The 19,023-nt window shown below is 41.6% G+C and overlaps 1 protein-coding gene across 1 annotated transcript in view; it reads right to left on the reverse strand.

Moving 5' to 3' along the window:
* The window catches only part of cald1a (caldesmon 1a), a 39,109-nt gene extending 27,604 nt beyond the window's left edge, over positions 1 to 11,505 (reverse strand). Inside the window, exons 1-2 of the mRNA XM_008280580.1 lie at positions 11,359 to 11,505; positions 8,920 to 9,005 (exon numbers count right to left, since the gene is read on the reverse strand). Of these exons, the coding sequence (XP_008278802.1) occupies positions 8,920 to 8,996 (77 nt within the window). The 5' untranslated portion in view covers positions 8,997 to 9,005; positions 11,359 to 11,505. The remainder of the gene's footprint in view (positions 1 to 8,919; positions 9,006 to 11,358) is intronic.
* Positions 11,506 to 19,023: the final 7,518 nt, after the last annotated feature.

The following is a 19,023-nucleotide window of genomic DNA, read 5'->3' on the forward strand; positions in this document are numbered from 1 at the left end:
AACAAAAAACTACCTCATAGCTGTATGCTAAATCTGAAGCTACATAGAGTTAGCCTAGCCTACCTTATCCTAGCACCAAAACTGGTGGACACAGCTAGCTTGACTCTGCTCAGAAATACTCAAAAAATATCATCTTACCAGCTCTTTAAAACCCTCATTATTACCATGACTACAACTCCACCTTCACTGTCCACAACACTCTCAACACTGTGTGCAGCACATGCAGCAGAGTACGTAGCTGAGCAGACGGCGTGAGCTGCTACATAGTTTATGACAAACATTACTGGAACGTTATTTAACAATGACTCCATTCTTTTTCTCTCTCAATATAAATGTTTATGTATTAAAAGAATATTAGCTAATATATTGATATTTGCATATTTTACTCCTTAAAAAGTCAGTCAAGAGGCACTGATCTTCTTATCTATAAAGCAAAAGAGATGTGCTCAAACTGAACAAGGAAGTATTTTCTGACAAAACTACTCTGCAGAATTTCTTTTACTAAAAAGCGTGAGCAAGCACTAAAAGCAGTGTTAGGAGCAGTTTTTCGAGCTGCACCTTAAATTTCTGTTCCTCTTTCTTCTGTTCCACTGGGTGTCGTTTTCTTATTACTATGCATAACCAATCAAGCACACTATGTGTGCACCAGGGTCATGGCAGATTGTGTCTAAACATCTGCTTTTTCCATTGAAGAATTTGAGAACTTCTTTCTCCACTCACCATCTCGCCCTGATATTAACGGTGATGAATCACTGTTTAAAAAAAAAAGTAATAAAAAGGCAAAGATCTATGAACAATTCATGGCCTGAATAGAAGAAAATCCGAAGCAGACACGCTGTGGATTATGAATATTTAGCTAATGCAGTGGGTTCAGTGAAGGGTGTGGCTGCATGCTATCATGCACAAGACTCCACTGTTCAACAATCAAGTTGGCTAGCAAGCTACTGTATATTTATGTGCTTAAATTTGATTGAAAGCAACAAGTTCAGGCCTTTTTTTTTTTTTTTTTTTCTGGGGCCAGTCCAGAGTCAGTCTGGGGAATAAAGGGAATAAGCTCTGTCTGTTGAAGGACAATAGTTTTAGAGAAAGCGACTACACCCTAAAGGGAAGTAAATTTGATACTGGACTATAAATCACTGCATCATAAACTAAAGATAAGCAACTGTGGTAAGAGTGGCATTATGGCTTTTCCCCCCCAAATCCCATCCCTGAACTGCTGTTTCTGGCCACCTGACATCTATGAACTCAGCTCCATGCTTGATCTATGCTGCCCCGGCTGACCTTTCCACTCCCACTGCTAACCACATGCCCAGCTACCTAACATCACAGCGCCGCCTTTGAGGTCAGCCAGCGAAGCATGCCATTGCATGTTAATTGCAACATGTGTGGTGAGCCGAGCTAAAGCTGCTCGGGGTTTATGTGAGGTTTTACAGCTTGTGAACAACAGTTTTCTCCCCTTCTTTTCCTTTTTCTCCACTTTTTTGCCTCCCGTTTGCTCACATTCAGATGAGAAACGCTGTCAAAGCAGAACAGATGATTCCGTTAACGCCCGAGTTTGACCGGTGGGACGGCGACACGGGTGACGTCAGGCATTGCTTTGCACATGTGTGTCTGTTTAATTCAGATAAATCAGCATCTCTGGGTGTAGAAAATCAGCCTAATCCAGAGGGAAGCCTGTGCTGAACACCGGCCCTGTGGCCACAACAATATTACAGTGATAATATATTGGAGGAAATGTTGGCATAACATTTACATTTCAGCATTTTAGCACCATGAGATCATCAGACTAACTGAGAAACAACATTATCTAAAGTTTGCTAACACTTGCCACAATGAGCTACCGGCCGATCCGCACTGAAGAAAAGAAAAATGTGCTATTCAGAAGTTAGCTTTAGGTAAATATTTTTCCAGCTCCATTCATATCCCACCAGCCTCAATAGAGGTTCCCTGCAATAGAAAGTGCATTAACCCTTATTTAAAATGCCAGCGCGACATGATGTTTTTGTGAGAGGGGGGAAAAAAAAAAAAAGTTGCGAAACAATAATTCCCGAAGGACAGAGCCGTCCCAGAAACGGCACCAAATGTCATGAGAAAGAGAAAACGACAACAGCTAAAAATGGAACAAAAGAGTCCTTGGTGGCGGCGGCGACGACGACGACAATCTCAGGGTTAAAGATTCCTCAGTAGGAGAGAAAGAACAAACTCCTAAAAGCTGAATTAGCATTCCTGTCAATCACAGCCTTGGCTAGAGACACATACACAACCAAAGCCCCTGATTTAATATCCCTTTTTCCTTACCTAGGCCCCAAACTCTATCAGCATACTGACAGAAATATGGGGAGAGGTGGAAGGGGGAGATAGGGGCAGAAAAAAAAAAAAGGAAAGAGCAAGTGAAATGGAGAGTGAGGATAAAGAGGAGAAGCGGGAAATGAAAAATGAGAAAGGAAAGGGCGTGCACAATAATGGAAAAAGGAGTTATCTGCAGATTTTATCATAGTCGACACCTTTTCCTGTACAGAATGATGTGTAGCCGCAGTAATAAGCTTCAGGTATGTGTCCCCGCCGGTATATAGCGCGCAACAGATGCCGAGCGCAAAGGAGAGCGACGGTACGGGTCCCACGGCGACTAATGCAAATGCAGTTTTACATGTGGCACAATGGGATGCGGCTCGAAAGGAAATTAAAAGTTACAAGGGGGGTTTCTGCTCTGATTTCACAAAGTCTGCACACAAAGCATCGGCGAGCCTATTAGGGAGAAATATGTCCAAATATTTTCTTTACGGCAAAATATCTCAGAAATGTCAGAGAAAACAATTTGGGAAAAGCCCATGAGAAAAGAGTTCTTCACCCCTCCTCGACGAGAGAGGGAAGGGAGAAAGAGAAAAAGGGAGAGAGAGGGGAGGGGAGAGGAGTGAAGGAAGGGATGGATAAGGGAGAAGGGAAAGAGGGTGGGGGCTTGGCTTGCACTGTCAGAAATGCTGACCCATTCCCACGCTGGCCTCTCTGGACTGTTTCCCTTCTTAGTGCCGGCCCACGAGACCACACTGCACCCTGTCTGCCTCTCTCCCCCACCCTGCTGACCCAGCTCCAAGAATACAGAAAGTTTGCTGTGATTACAATCCCCCCCAGACTGCCGTTATTCCAGGAGACACTATAGCATCTATACGGAGCATGAGTAAGCTCAGGGCAGAAGTCAAGACTCAAAAAATGGCTGCAAACTCCGTCTCTCTCGATCTGCGTCTGCCCTCCGTCTTCCTGTCAGAAGCGAAGGTTTACGATGGTCGTGTTTGGAGCGGTCCATTCACCCAGGGCGGGGACTGTTTGGCATGGCTCATTCACGGAGGATGGGTGTTATTTCCTCAGCCCTTCCTGGTCTCTCAGGCGGAGGGCCAGCGCAGATGTAAAGAATAAAGAGGAAGAGGAGGAAGGAGAGGGAAAGAGAGAGAGAGAGAGAAAGCGGAATTAGCGTGGGAGAAGAGGACGTGGAGATTCAAACAGAAGAATGAGATCAGAAGTAGCGATGAGATGATAGAAGAAAAAGATCAAGTGAGAAGAAGCAGGGAAAAAATGGAAGTGCTGGGTTCAGGGTGCTGAGAAAACAGGAGGAGAAGAAGAAGAAGAAGAGTAAAACCCGGATGAGACGGAGGAGAAGGAAGATGGGATGCATGAGGAAGGAGAGGAGGAGACAAAGGGAAGAATCAGACACTTCCCAAAAGAGACATCAGGAAGAAATGCTTTGAGGAGCATTTAAAAGAAATCAATATGACATTATAATACAACACTCAAGGAGCAAGTTTTGGGAAATACATTGACTGATCACATGAAGGTATAACCGTTAGCCTGTTAGCTTAGCTTCACCCAAAGCCTGGAAACAAGGGAAGTCTGGCTCTGTCTACAGATTCCAGCAACTCCAGTTTGCTGACTAACTTCGGTCCAAAAAACCAAAGAGCTGAGGTTTTACCGGAGGTTATGCGCAGACATAAATTTCGTTTGAACATCTGAGGGACTGGATGTCCTCTCCAAGGAAAATTTTAAGATAAGATAAGCACAGATTGCTCCGAATGTGGAAAATAAGGATATTGAACAGATTCTTCTGTGAACAGAGAACGCTGAGACACATACACAAGCAACTCATTTGACCATCGAACACTTCGTTTCCATTCTGGTACATTTTTATGCACAAACTAGTGTTTATTTGTATCAGGTTATGATGGAAATGGGTTCATTTATGGAGCGGAAACCACATAAGTTAGGCACAATGCATAAACATTAGTCATTCTTCTTTCCTGTTTTTATATTTACCATCGTTTAAACATCGGAACCAGTTTAAAAAGACGTTCTTGTTAAACACTTCGGTAACACTTTATAATAACTATCCGTTATAACTAGTTAATAGATCATTTGTAAACTGTTAATTAGTGAGTTATTAACCACTTGTTAAGTGTTTGTTAATAGCTTGTTGATGATTTATAACAATGCCTTATAGATAGTTAATAAACCATTTACAAACTGTTAGTTAATGAGTTATAAATGACTTGCTAACTGTATATTAATGATTTACAGCCATACCTTATAAACCAGTCATAGATCATGAACAAGCCATTAGTGAATTACTTACTAGTGACTTGTTAAGTATCAGCTAATAGTTTATATATGTTATTGGGACGTTATTCTAAAGTTGCAACTATTACCAACACTTCCCAAATTACTCCATTTACCTGAGCATGAAACTGTTAAACAAGAGTGGATTTTTAATGTTTTGACAGTATTTGAACTATTTTAGTGATGAAAACTCCAAATCTGAGCTTAAAATTTAGATATTTTGTCAAAATCCCTTTGTACTACATGTGTAATTTAAAAAATCACTAAAAGTAAACTGTTTGCTCTTTATAGATTTTGTAAAAAACAAAACCCTGAAACTTTTCTGTTGAACTGGGCTGAACTGCAGGTTGTGCTTACACAGAGCATACAGGAGACCAATATGGGAACACCATCAAAATGTAAATAGTTAAATATCTACAGCATGAGTAATCAGGGAAATGTACTTCTTCTTTTTTTAAAAATAATGATTTATGGGAATGAAGTCATCCTGCCCAAGAGACGGACTTTATACTGCAGTGAAAAATGAGCCCACAGTTAGACAAAATGTGACAAAAGCAGAAAATGCCCAGTAACTGCTGGCGTTTAGAGAGTTAAAACTGTGATCGCGGTCACGCAGACTATCACCTATCTGCAGTACAGCCACTGTGTGTGTGAGCAAATATTGTTAAAGCCAAACCCAGGACAATACGCTGCTCAGCTTCATTTGGCAGGAAGTGACAGCTCTTACAAAAGAAGACCATTTTTAGCTGAAGCGAGATACCATTTGGTCACTGAATTGACTGGGAACATTCCACATCCGTGCGCTCTCTTCAGATACGATGAAAAAAGGAAAAAAAAAGAAGCAGAAGAAGAAGAAGAAGAAAAAAATGCAGAGACATTCCTGTGTGCTCCAGTGAAAGGAAACATGCTACAACGCTGATGAGCAGCATGGATCGGGGAATTGAAGAGCACGAGAGAGTGTGAGAAACCCTAGAGCGGAGAATTATGTGTGTGGCTTCACGGAATAAAAGTAGAAGTGAATAGAAGCCCGCTGCGCGCCTCTATGTCAACAATAATTTTCTTACAACTATAACCGAGGCTGATGTAAGACAGAACAGGGAAGGCTTGGCTGTCCTCCCACAACACACACACACACACACACACACACCGTCGTATACTAGGTTGTAGCTCAAAAAAAAAAGTGAATGGACCTTGTCAAGACTTCATCACCTGATGCTGATCCACACACACACACTGCAGCGAACACAATGCAGAAGCACTATTGCACAAACCGGAGGACACACACTCTCTTGCACAGACAATCGCAGTGTCCCAGCGTGTAGGAAACAGCTCATGGAGACATGGCCAGTAAACACTTATAATAGCCAGGAATTTGGCATTCCTACAGCCGTTATTATACGGCCCCACATTCCCCCTGCGCTCTCCGTCTTCTCCCAGCACGCTCGGTGATGGTTGAATGGAAGCGGGCCAATGAGGCAACATGTGGTTTTGACTAGTCCGACCAAGAGGGGCATGTAAATATTGATTGTTTCAATATATTGGCAGAAATGCAAACAATGTAGAGATGTAATCTTTTATCAATAACAGGAGCGGCGTGTCGCCTGCCAGCTGAAATTATTGCAGCTCGGACCAAATAAACAGTCGCGAACAAACTCCCCGCCGAGCCGAAAATGTAAATGTCTGAGGCGCTTACAACTCTGTTTCGCTCTTGCTCCATTTCTCTTTCAGTCAGTCCTCATCTCCTCCCCGTCGCCACTTCCTTAGTCTACGATTTCTGCCAAATTCCATCTTGTCCGTGAAACATAAACACTCCAAAATATGCATAAATAATTCGAGCAGCGGGAGGTTTATGCTGTGAAACCTAACAGAGGCATTAACCTTCAGAGTGCATGTGGGGAAGTGAGGCATAAAAGTCTAGAAGAGGTAAAAAAAAAAATCAAAGATGCCAAGAAAATAAACATTGCATAACTGTTAAACATGTTTAAGCATGTTAGGGGCTAGCATTGGTACATTTTAAAGGCCGCAGTCGGAGAAGTCGAAGCTAAGCTAGTGTAGTAATAAATTAAATGCATCATATTTCATTTATCATATGTCCAAAATTTACTATCAAAGTAAAGCAAAATAAGGAGTTTAACCCTCTGAACCCCAGAAAAAGTTTAAAAGGCATGCTATCTTTCATAAAAATGGCCCAAACAACACCAATTATCAAAACCAGAAACTGCAAGAACAAGAAAAACCACCAGATGTTCAAATTATTTTTGGTATCGTCTGTAAAATCAACCAAATTTCAGCTTAAAATCCTGATATTTCATCATTCTACATGTCTCGTTTAAAAATTCTGTAAAAAATAAATTGTGTACACGAGCCAGATTCTGTAAAAAACAAAAAATTCTGCACTCCTCAGTTCAACCAGACAGTTATTGGTGACTCGGCTGTGACCAGCAGTGACCAGATAAAAATTCAGGAACCTTTCGACTGAACTGCAGGCATTGTTGAAGCAGAGTAGATAGATAGGGGACAAACATGGAAGCAAATTCATTGTCTACTTTTTAGAGGTTAAAAAAAATCTAAGTAGTACAATATGAATAACATGCTTTTTCTATTTTTGTCAGGATGAACACTAAAAGATATTCAAATTCATTTTTTTCTTTTTTGGAAGCACAGCTGTGCCCAAAAGCCGTGAACGAGGCTGAGCTTCAGGCTTTGTTTACTCAGAGCAGAGTACAGAAACAAATGAAAAATGTAGTAAAGTCAACAAAGTAGTAAAATATCTAAAGCATGTGGAGCCACCATTTCTAAACTATTGGTAACACCTTAGAAAATTGTTGTACAAGTTTGATTTGGTTGGTTTTTAAAGGTTTTCTTCAATTTCTGTAAAACGAATAATCAAAGAAATTCAACTTGTGTTTTTCTATTTTGATCCTTTAGGGCACTGTGATGCTGCAGAAAGAACATTTTATGACTTCTGTTGTTTCTATTGAGGCACAGAACTTTATATTACAGTGAAAGATGAGCCTCCACAGCACAAAATGCTCAAAAAATGGGATTCAGAGGGTTAAAAAACTCTTTTTTTACCCACCACAAGCATGGATTTAGAATTTCTGTACTGCAGTTTGTTGTCATTTATCGACTTTTATATATGCTGGTATCATAGGTGATCTGTGATGAGCTACTGAGTGATAACATCAGACATGTAGAAGCATCAGTGGTGCTCTATTGATTACATTTCTCAGCTACTCATGTCATAGGTTCTGTAAGCTTGCATTGAACACCAGTGTGGAAATAAACCATCTATACAACACATGCAGGCTGGTGGGCGCTCTGTTCTCTACGTCTGGATGGATAGCTTAACCCTGAGTTTTATTACCGAGCGCATCTCCGCTATTGTGGACGTTTCGCTGTATACAAGAAATGCTATTTTATCACCAGCGAACGGCCTTGTTCATCCCAGAGGTAGATGCTCCTCACACATCCTTTGTGTCATAAAAAAATGAATTATCAGAGCAAAACATGTACGTATGCGGCAGTGGTCAGACCTATGCCAGCTTGTTTTCCATGAGTGATGGAGCAACTGGCTGTAATAAAAGGCTTCTCCGAGGCAGATGACCTTGGCCACTATCTGCATCCGCATCAACCTCATCCTTTAATTGCAAAAGGCTGCAGCACAGATGGAGGGACTTTTTGTGAAAACGCTCGATCAAGTACTGACCTGGTACACCATGTATCAAGTTCTCACAATAAAATCCCCCTCTTTTTTCTTTTTTTTTGATACTATTTTTGATGACTGGCGGGTTACCACTCAATCAATTTGCTGAAACGAACTTTAGTTTAATCAGTTTCTTCCATTGAATCAAAGAGGGTTCACAAGGACACAGTATCTGTAGAGAAAATTGGAAAGAGGGAGGGAGGGAGGGCACGACTGAACATTAAAGGTCATCACATTGCTTATCAGATTTCTTATCAGCCTCCTTTTCTTCCTGCCTGGTTTGAAGAAGCCAATATTCGCTGAGTGGTGTTTTTAAAAAAAAAGCTCCCGGCTCCTTCCTCGTCCAACTTGGCGTGAGCATCAGAGGAGGTTCGCTGTGCATTGACAAGCTGAGCTTCATTACACAACACAAGCTGTACACTTCCAGCAGCCTGAGTTGGTAAAAAATCTCAAACGACAGCAGCGGCTTCCCCCTCTGGACTGCAGGTGTTGTTTAAGCCACTGCCGAGGACCGACTCTTTGAACGCTTTCTGCTTTACAAGAGAATTAGTTGGAAAATCCTGGAGTGCTAATCTGCGAGCGTGAATCAAAGACAAGCAAACGAGCCTCACCGTTCGGCCTCCAGACGCATCTCCTCCCGCTTCTGCCTCCTCAGCTCCCGGCGCCGCTCAAAGTCAATTTCCTCCATGGTTGTGCCCTGCGGGGTGACATCATCAAACACAGACATGTTTAATTTACTCAAGAAGACAGCAGGAAGGAAATCCATTCATTTAAGTGTCCTCAGAGAGCAGAGCTACTGCTGCAGTAGCCCAACAAAGCTTCCATTTTCTGATCTCTGATTATCAAATGAGTGTATTTAAGGCCGTAATGTTTTCATTACATCAAGCCTTTCTGTGGAGTATGTTTTCTGGGCCGTGGCCCTTTAATGTATTGACACACCTGAATGAACTCTCAGCTACTGTTGTATTGTTAGTGGCGGATTCAGATTACCTTTACATACAGTGTTATCAAACCAGCGTCATCAGTTGTAATCTTATTTCACCAACAACAGCCTCACTGTTTACAGTTCACAACTTTCACACCACATCAGAGCCGTCTGTGTTCAGTTACTGTGAATGAAAATGGAACAGCCTACGACTGCTGTTTCACATTAAAGGCACATTTCTGACAATACATGGATTTTTACTTGTGAAATGGTCACAGCAAACTCACTGTAATAAACAGTCATTCTTGCCACGTTTTCGTCAGCATTTCATTATTAGAAATTCCTGCAAAGTAGAGTTGAGTGGCTGCATTTGCTGTCATATTTAATCTCTAATAAACTGACTGTTATTGTGATGTAACACAGACTATTCTCTAGCGCTGACACGGTACTGTGTAGAACGGTCTGACTGCACTACAACTGTCATTGTGCTATAAATCTTTTGGATTTTAAACTAATCACAATCTTCTTGGGCGGGGTCAAGAACAGGATGTAGCAATAATAATCATAGATATGTATAATAAAGGCTAGATGTCTTAAGGCGGCGTTTCAAACAGGATCACCCTTCGGCCATCTTGATTTGGGGCAGCTCTCTGGGGGAACCTGTGGTACGTGAAGGAAGGTGAGTGATCGTCACAAATCTAAATACTCTGATCTCGCTGAAATCTTGACGGATTTACAAACGGTTTGGTTTCTTACAAATATTATTAACGTGGCTACAATTCAAATTCCAAAAACTACAAAATAATAAAAATACAAATTGTTGCTGGCCGTGAGAGTGTAACATAATTATCCTTCAGTGCAGTGTTATAACTACACCTCTGATGTTTATAATAAACCAAACCGTTTGAAAATCGGTAGAAAATTGAGCAAGTTGTGGTTATTTAAAAAGTACATGCACCACTACAACACAATGTTATGGGTGAGCGAGTGCACCGTACCAAGATGGCCGACAGTGTGGCCGTGCGATTCCATTGGCCGTCAGCGCGGACAAGACATCCAGCCTTTATTATACACATCTATGATAACAAGCACTCGAAATAGAGACTGTGGAGTTGTTTCAGTTGCACACAGGGAGGTGAGCATTGTCATTAAAATTGCTAATTCACCAAAAAGCAAACAAACAAAAAACTTTTGCGTAAATGCATGACCCAAACTTTTAGCAAAACGTGAAGCTTTCATGTGTTAGGTTGCTTCCTGGAAATTGTTGCTGTTGTTGAGAAAAAGTGAAAACGGGGCTGTAGATAGTGAAAGGACAGGAAAAGGCTAATGGCAGGCTTATACATAAAGTCTACTCGTGGACTTTTCAGCTGAACTGCAGGCAATGTAGGAGACAAGTAAGTAATAATTCAAAATGTAAGCAGTAAAATAACTATAGTATGTAGAGTCACATTTTCTTCTAGGATTGGTAACGTGCAGGCCAGCGACTATCTGGCTGAACTAGGCTGAACTGCAGGCTGTGTGAACTCAGAGAAAGTATAGAAACAAATTAGAAATGTACTCAAAGTTTAAAAAGTTGTAAAATAACGATAGTATGTAGAGCCACATTTTTTTGTAATTGTGTTACACTGCACGCAGGACATGTTTCAGTTCTCTCTACTTCTAGTCATTCTGTACCCATAGAGGTAAAAAACGAGCCCACATTGAGTAAAAATGTGACAAGAAGCGATATATTTTTCTATATGCAATAATGAGCAGAACTGTGTGGTCACATCTCTGGTTATAGAAGCCTCAGTTAGGTGACAACATGGCAGCAATTTTTGTTGGAAAATTGGAGATGAAGACAAAAAGATAGAACGAGAGAGGAGGGAAAGTCAAGACAGGATGTTAACTCCATCAGTTAAGAGCGACTCTCACTAAAAACACCCCACCAGGGAACGTGACTGGCTGCGCTATGAGGCCTGAGACCACCCAGGAGCCGCTGAGCCTCCCATCATACCGCTACGATCCCTGCAAAAATCTACTGTACGCACAGTGAACACATGCTAACTGAGCAGCTCTGAGCAGAAAAGCGACGAGATGCTTAAAAAAATTGCACAATGGAGAAACAAAGGATTGCCTGTCATACCTTGAATCAGCCTTCTAACAGTGTGTTTTCCTTCACACCATACCAGCTTCTCACAATCACGTCTTCCTGCAAAAGCCACAATGCAACAACTTGTAGTAACGCTCTCCCACAGTCCGGCCTCAGCTGACAGAAAAGGCAAATGCTTGCTTCTTTCCCCTCCCTGCTACTCGTCCCTCCCTCCATCCCTCAGTGACCTCCTTCCTTTTTTTTCTCCCTCCTCCTCTTAGTCTCACCCCCTTCGCCCTCCTTCCCTCCCTCTCTCTCTCCCTATCTCTGCTGCTACGTTTTCCTGTGTTGTTTACCGACAGGGCTCAACTTTGAGCTGGGCTTCCTGCATGTTGTGAGCATGCTTGCCTGCCTGCTTTTTTCTTTCATCTGCAGCCCGACACATCTGCACACAGGTAGACGTGCGCGCAAGCATGTAGGCAAAAGCGTTTAAGTGCAGACTTTGTCAAAGAAGCCGTGACTCCGAGGGATCCTGGTAACTCTCACCCGCCCTCCTGCATCTTCTCACCCAGTCTCCTCCTCCTCCACCCCCTCAGTAAACACTCGGCTATTACGCCGTGAAAGCGCTCTGCGACTCGGACAAGATACCCTGAATACCGCAAGGATCCAGCGTCTATGTTTAGATGCACGTTCGGTGTCATTTGTGAAACGGCGGGGAGGGAAATGGCACTTGGATGTGGGGCTATTCATACAACTGTAATTAAGACGAAATGAGAGCAATAACTAAAACCGACGAGGCCTCCAAACATCACCAGTCTAATCACATACTTCCTAGAACCAGCGACGCCAAGGGAGACAAAGTTATTAGTAACGCAAGCATGGCGGCATGTAAATTTTGGAGTTATTGTTGCAAATAATGCACGATTTATTCAGCTGAGAGGACCGTGTTTTCATTTGGTGTTTAGATTTGCACAAAAATGAGCCATAGATCCTTTTTAAAAACATGTCATTTACTCTCGGAAAATGATCACGAGGTAAATTAAAAATCCTGCTCTGTTTCACCGAGTGGAATACATCTTTTAGAGATTTACATGAATAATAAACCTTAGATTGTGAGCTGATTTATGATGTATGAAAGGGGAGAGACTATTGTCTTGCCGCTGCATGGGGGAACACGGTGTTAAACACGAGCAGAATGGGCGCTCGCTAAGACGTGGAAGTTGTGTACATCACTGGAGGGACCACCCACGCTTTCCAAAAGCTAACGCAGGCAGAAGAAGAGAAAGATAGCATTCCAAAAAGTTGTGCAACCTGGCGTCACAACTTTGTGACATTTTTAGACTTTTTACAAGTTCAGCCTGCCCGTGCCTGTCCACCGTCTTCTTCCTTCACTGCATCTGTCCATTTTTTCCACCGTTTATCTCCATCCATCTATCCCGCCCTCCCTTCTTACTCTGTCTCTGTTTTTTCTTCTCTCCTCCCCCTCTTTCTCTTTCCCTGTCTGCCCCCACCTTCTACAATGGCTATAATGACACATTTACCAGTCAAATTACTACCTGTCGAGACTGCCAGACCCTGGCACAGAACCCAGTGTCTAAGTGCCAGCCTCCTGAAAAGCCTTAAAATCCAAGTTGATATTATCCTGACAGTCACTGGGATTACACCACCTTATAATGCCTCTATCTTCTCACGAAGTCTGGAGTTAAAAGCACCAAAACAATGGGGCCCTATCGGCCAAATGAGGCACGAACCAGATCAAGCAAAAAAAGTCTGGGAGTAAAGGCTGACGAAAAGTATGGGCCGGCAGCGCAGCATCTATTTTTGGCTCCGGTGAAATGTTCCCAACGCTGGCATTGAGTTCTGTGAGATGAGGAGACTGCAGCTTTTTGGTCAGATTGGTTGCTGCGATACTCGGAGCAACTATCCCCTCGCAACCTTTAGACAAACACATTAATCTCCACGTTATGGTTATGGAGCTATGTGAGGAATGCTCCTATTTAACCTCTGATTTTAGTCGAGGGGACTTGAAAGAGCCTCCAAATTACTCACTCACATGCCAGTTAAACTCAACTCCTCCTCTGGATCTTTGTGCGTGCAGTGACTGTTTGGGTTGATGAATAAAGGGAATTAATGTGAAGATAAACAAGTAAAAACTAGCTTAGCGCGAGTTATGTGCTTGCCAGCTGTGACTTTGGCAAATAAAAGAACAATGGCGACTTGTTACTGCTGGTGGCTGAAACAGTCACAAGTCAGCCTGAGGTTTCAAAAACCTTTATGGAAGAAACAAAAAAGAAAAAACACGCTAATATAAACTGCTACATAAACCAAACATGTCAGAACCTGACTTAATTTTGCCATAACTTTTTAGTTAATCCTTTATTGATCCTACAGTTAAGTAAACTACTGTCAAACCACTGCTATACCTCAAGCTAGTCTTCATGCTCAGAAAGCAGTGCTAAATACCTAAAGTTTAGCATGCTAGCATGCTAATTGCTAATTAGCACAAAAATGACGAATTAATTAATTTAACAATGTTAAGTTGTTAAAAAAAAAAAAGAAAGAGGCAAACTTAAAATCTGGTTTAAAGTACGTTTGACTTTTGCTTAAATGAAGAGTTAAAGGTCGATTTTAGCTAGCACACATGCTGTTGTAAGCTGGAAAAAAATCGAAGTTTGTATTAGTGATGCAAATTCTTAACAATTTACTGAACCAATAGTCGTAATAAACCATAATCAAAGCATCTAATAAAGTCCTGTTACTCCTAAATGTTAGCAGAATTAGAAGCTACAACCACTCTGAGTTTGACAGACACTTCCTGGCCTGTGTTAGTGTTGGAAAATGGCAGTATAGCATTAGCATGAGCCTCAGGTAGCTAGCTAAACCAGACTGGTCCCAGACACCATTTGACACAACTTGAGTTGAGAGTTCATCAATATGACAGCCACAGTTAGCCAGTTAGCATTTTGGGCATACAGCAAACACACCTGTAACTCCATCTCATCAGTAGGAGGCTCCATCTGGTGGCAAAACCAAGTACTGCAGTAAATCTGCAATACATTTCCTGGCATTTATGTCCCCTGTCTTCTGCCTTATTTGGTAAGATATTTGCAATGGACTACATTATTAACTGCAATTAAGAGATTAACAGTTAATCACTAACATTACTAGTTTGTCCAAAGCAGCAATCTTCAGGGTTGAAAAATGACACCAACATGGACATACCAACATTGCAGTTCCTTAAATGGCCACTTGAGGCTGGCTCCAAAGGCGAGTCAATCCCAAGGAACCAAATGTTAAAATGGCCAACGCTACAGCAGAAATAAACATGTTAACAGCTATGGTTCATCCATCTTTAAACAAGCATGTCTATAGTAAGTACACAACCCTGGATCTGTAAATAGGAAGCAAAGAGTTTGGCATGGTACAACCCACACGATATGTTCTAGCGTGTCTTGCATGTTTATACTTCTGCACATTAAAAGGAATGGTAAATCTGGTGCATGCTAACTAGCTAAATATGCTAACTAGCTAAATAACAACAGTCTTTCACCAGGATTGCAAACTTGACCTTAAAGGAGTCGGACTGTCCAATTACTAGTTACGTTATCTGGCCACACAAACTAAAAGAGCAGGAAGGGTGCATTATTACTGAGGCTGAGTTCACAGAGTAAGGACATACAAGCAAATACTGACAATCTACAAATACTGCAGGTCTCCTCTGGGACTCCGCAGGAACACTGTGTTCTCTGGAGAGCTAAGGAGGAGTTATAAGTCTTAGCAGTCACAACGGTGCAGGTGTCCAGGTGAGGAGAAGGATTCCAGTCCAGTCAGTGGAATGTAAAAGAAAGATGGCACAAAGCCAGGCCGTTCTCATCTTTGCGTCAGTGGAAAGGAAATATTTTGTCCACCTGCCACAGTGGTTTGTATGCTGGAGAGTTCACGAGCCACTTGGTTTTTCAGAGTACCAACAAGAGGAGACCAGATGACTCATAAGATGTGAAATCACTGCACAGAGAAACCCAGTTGTAGGATACAGAACAATGTCAGATATCACAAGAAAACACAGAATAGACGATAAGTAATGGGCCGTGGAGGACGCAGAAAGTTTTCAAAAGCTGCAGGATTTCATGTATTTTGACATCAGCTGTCTTCACCGATCAATACTTGGTGAGCCAAACTTAAATTTTACGGTTTCTAGACAAAAGTTGCAGAGAATGAAAATACTTTGTCTCCACATTCTGACAAATTTGAGGCTTTTATTGTGGGGATTGCCTCCATCAAACACTGTCATGGGTCTGCCAGAGTAACTTGACACGTTACTCACCTTCCCTTTACAGCAGAAATGACGGGTGAACAGCCTCTCTGTCTGTCTGTAATAGTCGCTTTAGCTTGAAAGTAGTCAGTGGTGGATTTTCTTTTTTTCCTAAGTTTTGAGTTCTTTCATTTTCTCACCAAAATGCATTATTTAGAGGGAACATTGAGATCTAATAAATATACTGAATGTGTTTTCTTCCTCAGAAGATTTCCAAGAGATTTGGGGCATTTTCTAGCCTTTACTGTTCTTATGTTTGTTCTGCTGGCATCTTGCTATGATTTTGGCCAAAAAAGCCTCTATGGTGTCCTCACACTTCTGAGTTTTTGGGCCCACAGCGGAGGAGAGTGTGTACATCCAAGACTTGTGCTGGCTAAGCAGACTATCTCAGCGAACATAATAAACAGTTTCATCCTATTTTTACATGTCTATAATACTACTTCAAGAACATTTTTTGACTTTAAACAAGGCCAAGTTGTACTTTTTGTCATATTGATTTACTTTAGCTCATTTAAAAAGAAAAAAAAATGCAGAAAAGAGGCTTGAGACAAGTTAACAATAATGTAATTACGTGGATTGTCCAGCAGAATGCACTTCGACTCCATTGTTTGTAATACTCTCAGCAGCACATGTAGCAGAGACAATGGTGCGGAGTCTAGCTGTCTTCAAGCTAAGCTGCTAGCTAGTTTGTGAAACATTTTCCTGTAAAGTTAATCAACAATAACTCCATCATTACTTTTACATCATGTTTAAATTACATCTGTTTATGTTAGCGAGGTAGCTAGCTTGCCATAATTTGTCAGTGAGATCAGTAAGGTAGCACATCGGAGGGTTAGCATCAGAGCGCCACTTTTCGATCACCCTGCAGCTACAAATCCTGCAGGCGACGGTGCAACGGTGGATTGAGTCTGCTGACTATCTAGTTGGTGAGGCGTAATGCTGGAAAGTAGTAAACAATGTCACATCATTTACTCTCCTGTGGCAACCATCATGTCAGTCATGCTAACTGTACTCACAGCTAGCAAACCACAGTGGAAGTTATCGTGTTAGCATCTAAGCCCATTCTGTATATCGAGTATAATAGTAACATGAGTCTAATCAAAGCATTTGTCACATGCATAAACTGTTCAGGACTTGCAGTTTGACACAACCTGCAAACCAAACAACTCCTGTCATTACATTTAGAAAAGCTCAAATTTAACAGTCTGGTTTTCCACCAAATACGTAGAAAAGTTCCTGAACGTTTGCAAAATAGGTGCAGTGTATCACGAGTTCTTGTTTGTGAACGTTATTCATTAAGAGCAACATTACGCTAACGATGACACTATGATTAGCAAGAAAAAAAGTTTCTGACTGGAGTTAAATCGACTGAAATGAAGGTTAGGAACAAATCTGTAGCATGAATTTCATAGCTAGCTTGATAGACTGGAGACTTTATAATTTATTGGAGATGACTTAAGATGTGTTGCTCACTTATGTTGTTCTTCATACACCAACATACAAAGATAAGTTCATTATTAGTGCATATTAAGCTATTTAGAAATAGCATATAGAACTTGAAATACAAACTAGCCTGGTTCCACCTCAGATAAATAATCTAGATAGTGCTGCTGTTATTCTGTGAATTATATGTGGAGTTTTTTTCACTCTGTAAAATCGGCATCAACCCAAAAAAAAATCCAGTAACAGCTCACTACATATTTGTACGCAGACCAAATAAAAAGCAACACGGAGACTTATTCAGGTGCGACCGGAGGAAAAACAGATAGAGACATCGGGCGTAATGGTTGAGTCTAAGCAGAGATATGGTGGTAGTGAATTTTGGCAAAGTAAGAATGATCACTTTATGGTTATTTTATCACGCAGATAAAGCTTCTGCAGTAAAACAAGGAGGGAGAGCGGAATAAAGAGAGAGATACTGCATGCCTGTAGGTAGTGCACACTAACAGCTGTTTTGGCGGAGGCTCTGGGGACAGTTTGAGTTGGGTAAACCCAACGTTTTCTGCAGGGGTAAGGAGCCTCCGGAGACCAGTCTGACAGGCCTGTTAAAATATGCTCAGCCTGCGTACGCGAAGGTGTGTGTGCATCATGATAAACAGCATTAACAAACAAGATTTACATGTGTTTGCTGTGTGGAGAGTGTGTGCAGATGTGTACAGAGGTGGTACATGTGACTGATTGCTTTTTTTTTGTGTGCTTTCGATGAGATTTGAATGCTTTTACAACTGCAGATACACGAGGCCACTGCGAGTCCACTGTGTGTGTGTGTTTATTGTACGATAAATGTGTGTACATGTGTGATATCCATCACCACCTACAGTGCTGTGTTTGGAAAGCTGGCCTTGCGGTTGTGGCTTTGTGCGCTATGTGTCTCCTCTTGCGCGTCCAGGCCGAGGCTACATTAACACGTTTACAGTCCCAGGATGCAGAGCGGCTGTGGATGAGCGTTCATAAATTCAGCTGGAGGTTTGCTGGCACACGGAGGCCAAGAATTTTTTTCTCTCTTTCCATCTCCAGCTTGTCGCTCTCTCGGCTTCATCTGTCATCTAGAGTGTCTCTTTGTCCGCCTGCCCTTCAGACCGATACGCTGGCGAGGTGATATTAATGGCTGATAAAGTGTAATAGGGCTGTCGTTTGTTATTCAAAATTCAAGCGACCCCTTGAACTTGGGTAAAAATTGAACGCTGAATCTCTTCTTCCTAATGCATCTGGGGCTCAAACTCACGGACAGAAAAAAAGTGTGGATGAAGATAAGACTGTTTGCTCGCTGTAGTAAACTTTTTTAGCTGTCAATGAGGCGGCGGAGAAACCACAAATTAACCCAATTCTGCAACACGGTTCAGGGTTTGGATGCATTTAGTTCAAACAAATTATGTTTTAGTTCTACTTGCCATGAAAAAGCGACAGCCCTAATAAATACGCAACTATAAAATACAATACAGAAATGCCAAAGATATGCAAGAAGTACTTACGCAAACAGCTTTATTGGATGTTTATGACAAAGGCAAAGTGCCCAGGCTGGAACTGAACCTGCGCCACTGCGGTAAATACATGTTGGGCTATCAGAGGCACTTATTTTAAACTTTTCTCGTCTTATTCAGGGTATACATCTACAACAACCACACTTAAACAATCCTGTTTATATTATTTTGATTATTTTGTATGAGTTCTTTAAACTCTCAAATGTTAACCGTCTGAACCGTTAAGCAGTTTCTGGGCATTTACTGCTCCTGTCACATTTTTACTCACTGTGGGCTCATTTTTCACTGCGATATAAAGTTCTATGGAAACAGAACTGTGGTTAGATGTAGAGAGAGCTCAAAAATGTCATCTGTGCAGTATGACACAGTTATAATGCCATAAATCAAGCAGAAAAAGATGAATTTAGTTTCTCATATATTCCAAAA

The sequence above is a fragment of the Stegastes partitus genome, unplaced genomic scaffold, assembly GCF_000690725.1.
Source record: "Stegastes partitus isolate 25-593 unplaced genomic scaffold, Stegastes_partitus-1.0.2 Scaffold200, whole genome shotgun sequence".
Classification (NCBI taxonomy): domain Eukaryota; kingdom Metazoa; phylum Chordata; class Actinopteri; family Pomacentridae; genus Stegastes; species Stegastes partitus.